Source organism: Somniosus microcephalus, chromosome 11 (genome assembly GCF_052327205.1).
Source record: "Somniosus microcephalus isolate GS21.2 chromosome 11, FLI_Smic_1.0, whole genome shotgun sequence".
In the NCBI taxonomy this organism is placed as follows: domain Eukaryota; kingdom Metazoa; phylum Chordata; class Chondrichthyes; order Squaliformes; family Somniosidae; genus Somniosus; species Somniosus microcephalus.
In genome coordinates, this window is record NC_140997.1 from 52,734,408 (window position 1) to 52,746,302 (window position 11,895).

An 11,895-nucleotide genomic window follows, 5' to 3' on the forward strand; every position below is an offset into this window, starting at 1 on the left:
GGAGCAGGCTCGAGGGGCCGATTGGCCTACTCCTGCTCCTATTTCTTATGTTCTTATGTTATGTTATTATGACATCAGTCCCGGCCCTGCCCAGGTGCAAACCGTCCGGTTTGAACTGGTCCCACCTCCCCCAGAACCGGTTCCAATGTCCCAGGAATTTGAATCCCTCCCCCTTGCAACATTCCTCTAGCCACGTATTCATCTGAAATATCCTTCTATTTCTACTCTGACTAGCACGTGGCACTGGTAGCAATCCTGAGATTACTACCTTTGAGGTCCTATTTTTTAACTTACCTCCTAACTCCCTATATTCAGCTTTTAGGACCTCATCCCGTTTTTTACCTATATCGTTGGTACCTATATGCACCACGACAACTGGCTGTTCACCCTCCCCTTCCAAAATGTTCTGCAGCCGCTCGGAGACATCCTTGACCCTTGCACCAGGGAGGCAACACACCATCCTGGAGTCTCATTTGCGGCCGCAGAAATGCCTATCTATTCCTCTTACAATAGAATCCCCTATTACTATAGCTCTACCCCTCTTTTCCCTCCCGTCCTGTGCAGCAGAGCCACCCCTGGTGCCAGGAAGTTGGCTGCTGCTGCCTTCCTCTGATAAGCCATCCCCCCCAACAGTATTCAAAGTGGTATATCTGTTTGAGAGGGGAATGTCCACAGGGGACCCCTGCACTACCTGCCTGCGCCTACTACTCTGTCTGTTGGTCACCCCTTCCCTTTCTGCCTGTCCAACCTTTGCCTGCAGTGTGACCAACTGCTTGAACGTGATATCCACGACGTCCTCAGCATCGCGAATGGTCCAGCATGTATCCAATCGCAGCTCCAGCGCCGCAATGCGGTCTGCCAGTAGCTGCAGCTGGACACACTTCTTGCACACATAGTTGTCAGGGACACAGGAAGTGTCCCTGAGTCCCCACATAGCGCAGGAGGAGCATACCACGGGGCCGGGCTCTCCTGCCATGACTTACCCTTTAATTAATTGAAATTAAATTAAATCAAATCAATCCCACCAATTACACTAGTTAAATGGTATATTTAAGGGCCCTGGTTTACCAACAGTCCCCACTACACCACAGAGACCTTAAAAACTATAAACCACAGAGTTAAAGTTTAAAAAGAGAGAAATACTCACCAACCAATCACTTACCTGCTTTCTGGTGATTTCACACTTCGATTACTTTTTACTTCTCTCCCTCCCTCTGAGTTCGGAGATTGGAAATTAGTAAGCCTACCTGGTCTCTGCCGCTGCCTCTTAAACTCGCCGCCGCTCAACCGCCTCGTCTCCCGCAGGTCCGCTGCCGATGCTCTCCAGCAGCATCTTCTTATGCCGTCTTTTCTTAAAATTTGCAATTAGCCCTGTGATCGGTGAAGCAGCTGACCAGCAGTCCTCTAACTGCAGGAATAGCTGATGTGTAACTTTATAACAGCAGTTTACAACAACTTGCATTTATATAGCGCCTTTACCATAGTAAATCGTCCCAAGGCGCTTCACAGGAGTGTTACAAAACACGGAGCCACATAAGGAGATATTGGGTCAAATGACCAAAAGCTTGATCAAAGAGGTAGGTTTTAAGGAATGTCTTAAAGGAGGAAAGAGGTAGAAAGGCAGAGAGGTTGAGGGAGGGAATTCCAGAGCTTAGGGCCTAGGCAACAGAAGGCACGGCCGTCAATGGTGGAGCAATTATAATCGGGGATGCTCAAGAGGGCAGAATTGTAGGAGCGCAGATATCTCGTTAGATTGTGGGGCTGGAGCAGGTTACAGAGATAGGGAGGGGCGAGGCCATGGAGGGATTTGAAAACAGGGATAAGAATTTTAACACAATAAAAAAAACACTGTTCTGACGAAAGATCATCAGCCTGAAACGTTAACTCTGTTTCTCTCTCCACAGATGCTGCCTGACCTGCTGAGTATTTCCAGCATTTTCTGTTTTTATTTCAGATTTCCAATGTTCAGCTTTTGATTTTCATGCGATAATAGGTGGACACGCCTACGCAGCTCTCGGATTGGTCAACATAGCTAGCACGGCCTTGTGATTGGTTAAGAGATCGCCAATGTCCTCTGATTGGCAGACACTGCCCCCCAACTCTCTGACTGGGCAATACAGCCAGCACGGCCTCATGATTGGTTAAGATAGCTTTACTGTCCTCTGATTGGCGGACACCCTCCCCAACTCAGTTTCTCCAGCATTTTCTGTTGTTATTCCCCAACTCAGTGATTGGCCGGATCCGGGCGCGCGGCGGGGTTTGAGCCGGGCAGAGAATGGAGGCGGCGGCCTCGGGATGCGGACGCTTGCAGTCACCGCCTTGCAAGGTGCTGTCCGAGCAGCTGCGGCTGAGCGCGTCCCGGAGCGGCCAGAGTCCGGCGTGGCTGCTGGAGCGGGCGGGCAGCGGCAGGGCCCCGCTGGACGTGAGCGTGGTGTGGATGCAGGGGACGGTGCTGGAGGCGCGGCCGGACGGGAACACCACCCTGCAGCTGCGGGACCAGACGGGCACGTTCACCGTGGTGGGGGTGGGTGGCGTCCCGAAGGGCAGGCCCTGCACCGGCAGAGGTAGAGTGCGGGGGGCACGGCCAAAGGGCTTAACACCTTTGATTTAATTAAACACTAACTGTATACCAGTCCCCCGCGGCCCCCACGCCCCCCCCTCGCCTCCCCTACCCCCGTGGTGCCCGCTCTGCCCCCTCCCCCTGCGGTGCCCGCTCTGCCCCCCTCCCCCCGCGGTGCCCGCTCTGCCCCCTCCCCCCGCGGTGCCCGCTCCGCCCCCTCCCCCCGCGGCGCCCGCTCCGCCCCCTCCCCCCGCGGCGCCCGCTCTGCCCCCTGTCGTGAGTCTACTATGTGGTACCTTAATTATGTCTATTGCATTACCCTTATCTACCCTTTCTGTTACTTCTTCGAAGGGTTCAATGAGGTTGGCCAAGCATGACCTTCCCTTTTGAAATCTGCTGACTATTATATTTTCAGTTTTTAGATGTTTTTCTATTACATCTTTGAATAAAGATTCCATTATTTTTCCTACCGCTGACGTTGAGCTAATTGGTCTATAATTCCCTGGACTTGTTCTATTTTTAAAAAATATAGGAATCATATTAACTGCCTGCCAGTCCTCTGGCACTATTCCCTTTTCTATTCAATTCTTACATCTATGTAATAGTGCCTCTGCTATCTCTTCCCTAGCTTCTTTTAATATGCATGGAAGCAATCCAACTGGACCAGGGGTTTTATCCTCTCTAAGTTTGATTAATTTATCAATTATCTCTCTTCCTCCACCCCCCCCCCCCCCAATCCTATCTTAAATATCTTTATATATTTTTTGATAACAACTTCTAATGTCATGTTAGTCTCCCTGGTAAATACTGAGGCAAAGTAATTTAATATTTCTGCCTTGTCGCTGTCATTACCTGCAAGTTTATCATGTGTATTCCTTAGTGGCCCTGTCTTTTGTTATTTATGGGTTAGGTTTGCAGTATGTACCTGTATTTAGTGAAACTGGATTTCTGGGGATGATGGTAGAGGCATGTGAAGTGGAACAGAAGCTCCTAACATTGAGGTGGAGGCCTGGGTGTCTCTCACTCTCTCAGCATGCTGTATATGGAGTTGCAGCTTTGTACACGTAATCTCTTCCATTTTATTCCTAGGCACATATGATAATTCACTCACCTGAATTCTACCAACATTGAAGCAACACTAATTTTAAGAAGTTTACCTCAGTCTGAGCCTGGGTGGAGAGTGCTTTTCTGGTGGAATGTAATTTGGTTTTGTATACAGGAAACTCTCTTTTAACCGGCACCTTAAAAAAAAATATATCCGGAAATCTCTCTTAACTGGCAAAATTCAGGAGTAGGTTGAGGTAAGTTTTACTTTGTATTAGTGGCCGTGTAACCGGGGCTCCTGGATCTGTGGCCGTGTAACCGGGGTTCCTGCACCTGTGGCCATGCAACAGGGACTCCTGGATCTGTGGCCGTGCAACAGGGACTCCTGGATCTGTGGCTGTGTAACCGGGACTCCTGCACAAGTGCCGTGTAACCGGGACTCCTGCACAAGTGCCGTGTACGGGGCTCTCGTACCTCGGTAAGTATACCTCTCTCTAATCCGGACTTTTTGATCAACTGGCACCATGCCGGTCCCGTCGGTGCCAGATAAAAAAGAGTTTCCTGTAATAGGATTGGTTATTTATCTATGTTTGTTCACCAAATTAGTCAATAGGAAAAAAAATAATTTTAATTAGTAAAGAACCAAAGACTTTTAATCAATGAGAGAGGAAAATTGCCATCCAAAGTAGGCATTTGCAGTGACACGTACATGAAATCTTACAGAATCTTGTTTAAACAGAGAGTGCTGCTGCAAGGCTTAAATCATTTAGATTTTTGAAATCTTCAACAAATAAACCTTGTAACAAGTTCTGCTGTTACTAGAGAGTACTGGCCATGAGCAGCTACTGGGTGTAGTTTTTAACTTCACTGCCTGGCTAGTGATCTGGTGGAGTAGATCACGCCTTTTTTATAGATCACACCATTTATTGGAAGACCCTGACTTTTGTTCCAGTCATTTTAATGGAATGGAAATCGAGGGGCGGTGGGGGTTTAAAAACCAAGGGTCGATCGGCTCCGCCAGGTTACTGTCCAGCTAGTGAGGTTGAAAACTACTGACCTGACGGTGTGCGGCATCTGACTTTCATTTGTCCAGTGGAGATGTTGATGCCACAATCTTGATGGCTGGCATGCTGCTGCTAATTCTATCAGTTTCTCCTCCTGCTTTACACACTAAGAGATTAGCGTGTAAAGTTAAGGCACATGGGATTGGGGGCAAGGTACTGACTTGGATAGAGAACTGGTTGGCAGACAGGAAGCAAAGAGTTGGAATAAAGGGGTCTTTTTCCGAGTGGCAGGCAGTGACTAGTGGGGTACTGCAGGGATCGGTCCTAGGACCCCAGCTATTCACAAAATATATATAAATGATCTAGACGAGGGAACTAGATGTAATATCTCCAAGTTTGCGGACGACACAAAGCTGGGTGGGCATGTGTGCTGTGAGGAGGATGCCAAGAAACTCCAGTATGATTTGGACAGGCTGGGTGATTGGGCAGAAGCATGGCAGATGCAGTATAATGTGGATAAATGCGAGGTTATCCATTTTGGTGGCAAAAACAGGAAGGCAGATTATTATCTGAACGGCAATAGATTGGGAGAAGGGGAAGTGCAACGTGACCTGGGTGTCCTTGTGCACCAGTCGCTGAAGGTAAGCATGCAGGTGCAGCAGGCGGTTAAGAAGGCAAATGGCATGTTGGCCTTCGTAGCGAGAGGGTTTGAGTACAGGAACAAGGATGTCTTGCTACAGTTGTACAGGGCCTTGGTGAGACCACACCTTGAGTATTGTGCGCAGTTTTGGTCGCCTTATCTGAGGAAGGATGTTCTTGCCATGGAGGGAGTGCAGCGAAGATTCACCAGACTGATACCTGGGATGGCAGGAATGACTTATGAGGAGAGATTGGGTCGATTGGGCTTATACTCGCTGGAGTTTAGAAGAATGAGAGGGGATCTCATTGAAACATAAAATTCTAACAGGACTAGACAGACTAGATGCAGGAAGGATGTTCCCGATGGCGGGGGAGTCCAGAACCAGGGGTCACAGTCTAAGGATAAGGGGTAAGCCATTTAGGGCTGAGATGAGGAATTTCTTCACCCAGAGTGATGAACCTGTGGAATTCTCTACCACAGAAGGCAGTGGAGGCCAATTCATTAAATATATTCAAGAAGGAGTTGGATATATTTCTTAAGGCTAAAGGGATATGGGGAGAAGGCAGGGACAGGGTACTGAATTTGGATGATCAGCCATGATCTCATTGAATGGCGGAGCAGGCTCGAGGGCCCGAATGGCCTACTCCTGCTCCTATCTTCTATGTTTCTATGCTTTTGCCCTCCAGTGTTACTGTTGCTGTCATCCTGGATATCTGCGGCAGCTCTGCGACTGACCGAGGCGGGGATGGAGGTGCGCGGAGGTTGACCTGAAGAGGCCACATTCAGCTGCGATGCCACCAATTGTAAGAAGATAAATACCTAGTGCTACTGGCTCATGCTGCCACTTTTCCTTTGCTGCAGGCAGGCTGAGCCCTCGGCTTGCCAACACTGGCCGTCCCCCCCCCCCCCCATTGTTTGCTTGTACAGCTGTCCCTCAGCAACAGAGAAGGTCCAGTGGCCAGAAAGAAAAGGTTGTGGTTCCGACGTTCCAATAAATTTGCACGCAAAATTAGCACTGGTGTATGAATGGTAAAATATTTCAACCTGATGGAAGAGAACGTGTTAATTTGGTATCATGGTCACTTGTTTAGCTGCAGTTAGAGATTTAGCAGGCTTTGAACATGAAAGCCATGAATTTTAATTTGTAATTTAATGAGAAAGTGAAAGTATATTTGCATTTGCCGTGCAGCAACAGAATCACCAATGTGGTTAATTCTGTCGACACAACTAATGATTCATGAAAGGATGTCAAGTTCCAGTGAACCTGTTCTCTTGATATGTGCAACCCGTTTGGCCAAAAGTTCACTGTATCAAGCCACGATGAGAACCCAAAACTCTTTTTTTTTCTAGCTTTAAGGAGGAAGTCTGAGTTTAACATAAACAGTCTGGTAAGCAGGAACTAATAATCTGAAAAATGGACCTGGACAATGAGCTGCAATGATAAGTTGGCAAGACACGAGTCGGGAAACGGGATTTCTCGTGCAGCGCGTTCCTATTTTCTGCTGTGCTGTCTGGAGAAGGTGTTGGACAAAAGCAGGAGGAGAAACTGATAAAATTAGCAGCAGTGGGCCATCAAGTTTGTGACATTAACATCTCCACTGGGCAGAAATTGGTTGGGTGGGAGGGAAGACTTTAGGCTTCTCTTGTGAACCTTCTAGTGGCTTTCATGAAACAACTTCGGCAGAGGTCTGAGGGCAGGTTATCAGATTTGCCTCTTGGTTGGGGAATTGGTGTGTCTGGTGCAGGGGACCTCCTAAGAGGGGATAAAAGTATTCCCCTGGCGGCTCAGTGGGTAAGTATACTTCTCCGCGTCATATTGAGCAGTATAGATCAGGAAGGTCCCAGCTTTCCTTCCTGGTCTGTGCTCAAGTTAGCCGATCTCAGCTGTGGTGCAGTTGATCAGTGTTCCAAGACTCGGGAGAAAGAAAAGAAGAAAGACTATAGAGCACCTTGCACGACCTCGGGACATCTCGATGCGCTTGAAGTGTAGCCACGGTTGTAATGTAGGATGCACGGCAGCCAATTTGCGCACAGCAAGCACTCGCAGCACAGCAAGGAAATAAATGACCAGATCATCTGTTTTTGGTTGAGGGAGGAATGTTGGCCTGGATACCGGGAGAACTCCCCTGCGCTTTTTCAGATAGTGCTATGTGCTCTTTTGTGTCCACCTGAGAGGGCAGACTTGGTTTAACATAATAGAACATAAGACGTAGGAGCAGGAGTAGGTCATTTGGCCCCTCGAGCTTGCTCCGCCATTCAATAAGATCAAGGCTGATCTGATCTTGGCCTCAACTCCACTTCCCTGCCCGCTCCCTGTAACCCGTGACCCCCTTATCGTACAAAAATCTGTGTCTCTCCACCTTAAATATATTCAATGACCCAGCTGAAGTGGGACTTGAACCCATAGACCTCTGCCTCCGAGGTGAGAATGCTACCACTGAACCAAGGCTGAGACGACAAAAATTAAAAAGGGAAGGTTTAGCCAGACTTCCCCTGCCCCATCTTGCTCGCTATCCAGTGACCCCTGTTGGAAAGCCTGTGTGTGGATTTCTGGTGAGGACAGCATTGAGATGCCTTTCACAATTAACTAAACTTCTAATGGTCATTGGGCTTGAGTGTGAAGAATAGCTACTCTGGTAGGGCTGCAGGCACCCATGAACCTATTCCCAGCACCAGCCTTCTGGAGGGGGAAGAGATACAAATCAGATTTTTAAGAGGATCAAAATGAAATGTCATTCCTTTCAAAGCCATAATTGTAATCAATCAAATGTGGGCATTTCCTGCAGAATCTGTTGAAGTTGGCAGATTGCATCCCAAATGCAGAATGCGGTCTAACATCTGAATTTCACAACTGCAATCTCTTAAATGTGCCATCAGAATTTAAATGTGTATTTTGTGTTTGAAACGAATGATCTTGGTTTGTTTTTTATATTAAAAAAACCTGGCTTTACTGTATCTGATTAACAAGGTTTAATAACCTTGCCTGCACTTAAGCAATGTGTAGGCAAACAAGGTACTTAAAGCAAGTTTAACATTTCAGCAGACATGCAAAGAATGCATACTGCTGTTTCAGTAAAAATGTAGCGGAGGAGGGGTAGCTGTTTGTTTTGATCTATCTTGTAATATTAGGCGCCTGTGGCTGAAATTGGGGTGGATATTAGAAAAATATTTTCTGAAATGCTGACGGGCAATTCATAGCAAAGTAGTCATGTGACCAAGTTGATTGCACCCAGACCACAGAAATCTAGGGCACCAGTTAAACGTGTTAATAAACATGTTATTTGCTGAAAAGTCTCCAGTCAGGTTATTTTTTTAAAACTGAAACTTTTTTTCTCCAAAAAAATTGAAGTGTGCAACAGCAGGCCTGGGCATTGAACTTGAAATCCTTTTTGAATTCCATCTATTCTTTCTGCTTTCCATCTTTGTTGTTATCGGTGTAGGCTTTCAGTTTTTTTTAAACTAGTGAAGAACCAACTGCACGCAGCTTTGGAAAGCACGCCTGGCAGTTGTTTGGAACAATTCCCTTCAAATTTCTGTGGTATTATTTCTGAAGGGCTGGCTGTGATCCAGCGTCATTTTCCTAGAATTTTATTTCTGACACATATTAATAGTTGCCGGGCCCAGCTGCCCAGTGTGGCACTGGGATTGAATTGTTTTCTCGCAGGGTATAAATAGCAATTTTGTTCTGCAGAACAAATGTTTTAAAATGACTCTAAATTTGATTTGGAAAGTTGCTGGTATGTAATTGGTAAAGTTGGAAGCCAGTCTGCATTGAGCAGTGGTGTATGGTACCTACATCTCACTTTAAAAGAGTCAATTTTTCACACATCAGCATTGCTGCCATAAATCTTACTGCATGTTTTCACTGTTCCTTTGGACGTTTTTTGTTCTCCCTTTACTTGTAAAGATTTTCAGATCGGAGAATGACCTTTCCCTATTGCTACTTGGCACTTGCGAGGCCAAGTCAGAATAAATAGTCATTGTTGCTTATTATGAATTTGAGGACTGATGTATTCAGGGGTGGGCTCAACAAGGCACTGCACACACATGGCATCAGAGGAATTAAAATGATGCCAAATAAACTTAGCATCTTCAAAGTTTAGAGAGCATTTACCTTTTTCTGTGCAGCTGAATGGCCTATGTTGGAAATATTCACTCTAATATTTGTGTTAACCATGGCTGTGATAGCGCACTCACCTCTGAGTAAGAAGGTTGTTGATTAAAGCCCCACTTCAGAGATTTGAGCACAGAATCTGGGCTGACACTTCGGTGCAGTACAGGAACCTTTCGATTTACCGGCACCTAAATAACCGGAAATCTCGGTTAACCGGCAAAATTCAGGAGTAGATTCAGGTAAGTTTTACTTCATATTGTACTTGCTTTCCTCGATCTGTTGCTGTGCAAGGGTGTGGCTGCAGCTGTTACTAAGCTACAGAGACGCTTGGAACTTGTGGCCATTGTTCTGCACTTAAGCAACAGGGTTTGTTGCTTTATACGGAGCTATCAGCTCTCTATCTTTTACTATAGCTTTCGGTTATCCGGAATTTTTGATGAACCGGCACCCCGTCGGTGCCGGATATAAAAAAAAGTTTCCTGTACTGAGAAAGTGCTGCACTGTCGGAGGTGCCGTCTTTCGGATGGGGTGTTGGGCCGAGGCCCCGCCTGCCCCCTCGTGGAAGAAGACCACCAATCCAGTGTAGCCGCCCCAAAATCAGAAAAAACTTCCTCTAGCTTATTCAAATAGTATTCTGGTATCGATTCGACTGTACGGAATACCCTGTGGATGTAGGTATTCTCAGACTTGTCACTTCTACAACAGAAGTCATGTTCTTACTGAGCAATTGCAGTATACAATAAACTATTCCTCTTCCCTTCACGGTTATAGTTAAATAGGGCTAGGGACTGAATGGCCAACTCCTGTTCCTATCTTTTTAGTTGCTGCTTCGCTGAGTATAAATAAACAACTGCTGAAAACATGAGCTGCTTCAGCAGTAGCTGAATCCCGTCGGCTTTGTGTCACAGATATCACGACTCTTGGATTCTTTCCCATTTGCTGACAAACTGCAAAGTATTTTCGTTCTGTGTGCATGCTTGAAATAAGGTAAAATCAGCAGCATTTTTGATCAGACTGGAGGACATTAAAGCCGACTTAAGATCCCCATCAAATGATGGCTTGGGTCACAGATCGGAGAGGATTTTAACGAATGAACCTTGGATTCGTATAACGCCTTTCATGTCCTCAGGACGTCCCAAAGCACTTCAGCCAGTAAGGTACTTTTGAAGTGTTGTCACTGCTGTAGTGTAGGGAAACAACAGCCAATTTGTCCCTCAAACAGTAATGAGATAATTGGATAGGGAGCGGGAGGGAGAGGATGCAACAATTCTATGATGATTTCCTGTAGCTTCACTCTATTAAGTATCAATTAAGCATTTCATAACTAGTGCACATTCTATTGCTCTTAGTGAAATGTCTTCTTTGATCCACAAAGTGGGTAATACTTTCAATATAGCAGGATAAACTCTATTTACTTGCACATTAAGTGAATTGGATGTTGTTTCACAATAAGCAGCCTCAGCTGTGTATACCATGTCACTATTATACAACACTGAAACAAAATAGTTTGTACGTATTGGCTGTTACACAGTGTGTGTATTACATTACAGAGCATTCTGATGTATTAAAGACCAGTTCTGATGAAAGGTCACCATGCTGAAACATTAACTCTGTTTCTCTCTCCACAGATGATGCCTGACCTGCTGAGTATCTCCAGCATTTTCTGTTTATATTTCAGATTTCCAGCTTCCACAGTATTTTGCCTTTGTTTTAAACATCAGTCTTTGGACCATATGAACCTTTACCGCTGGAACTTGTTGTTACAGGAAAGTATGTGATGGTGATGGGAGTGGTCCAGTCATGCAGTCCGGAACCCGTGGTGCGCGCTGTGAAGGTGACTGATCTCTCTGGTAATGCGTTGCACAGGAGCATGTGGACACTTGAAGTGGAGGACCTTCAACAAAACATTCCATAGGTTTATGCAAATAGCAACCTCTCACTAGACCTTATATCAACTTGAAATGCAAAAGGATGTGATCTGCTTGGAAACAGAACAAGGAGATGGAATTCTTTAAAAAGCTTCTGAAATGTAAAGGTGATTGGAAGCACTATGGACAAGTATTTAAAAACAAATCTTTGGTTCACATGTTGACGGTTTATCCTGTGAAGAATTTGAATCTCGTAGATATTTGTATATATTGATAAATGGCAAGGGGGCATTTTATAGAGAATGTTGGCTACCTTGGGGAGAGTTACAATTGAGGGCTTAATATGTTGAAATAAATAGCAAAAGCACAGCCCAAACATGTTTTCACAATGATGACTTGGATTCCTGGGACTGGATTACAACCTCAGAACCATTCTTTGGTATTTCTCTTTTATACTTGTTGTAATATATACGATAGGGCTTTATTTTGCCAGCAGTGGCTGAGAGTGGAGGAGAAACTGTTGGCTCACTTCATGTCTCTGATGAGTTGGCTAAAGGTTGCAGCTTCATTGCTGTAGGTTTCCAGGGAAGTAATCTGAATTCGGGTGCTTGATTATTCTGTGTCCAATATATAAGGCTTAAATAAAATGTGTTAATATTATAATG

The 11,895-nt window shown here is 45.7% G+C and overlaps 1 protein-coding gene across 1 annotated transcript; it reads left to right on the forward strand.

Moving 5' to 3' along the window:
* Nucleotides 1-2,184: 2,184 nt before the first annotated feature.
* rmi2 (RecQ mediated genome instability 2) lies at nt 2,185-11,895 on the forward strand. Its single transcript, XM_086000648.1, has 2 exons — nt 2,185-2,564; nt 11,129-11,895. Exons 1-2 carry the CDS (start codon nt 2,276-2,278, stop codon nt 11,275-11,277), a joined length of 438 nt encoding a protein of 145 aa, XP_085856774.1. The 5' UTR covers nt 2,185-2,275; the 3' UTR covers nt 11,278-11,895.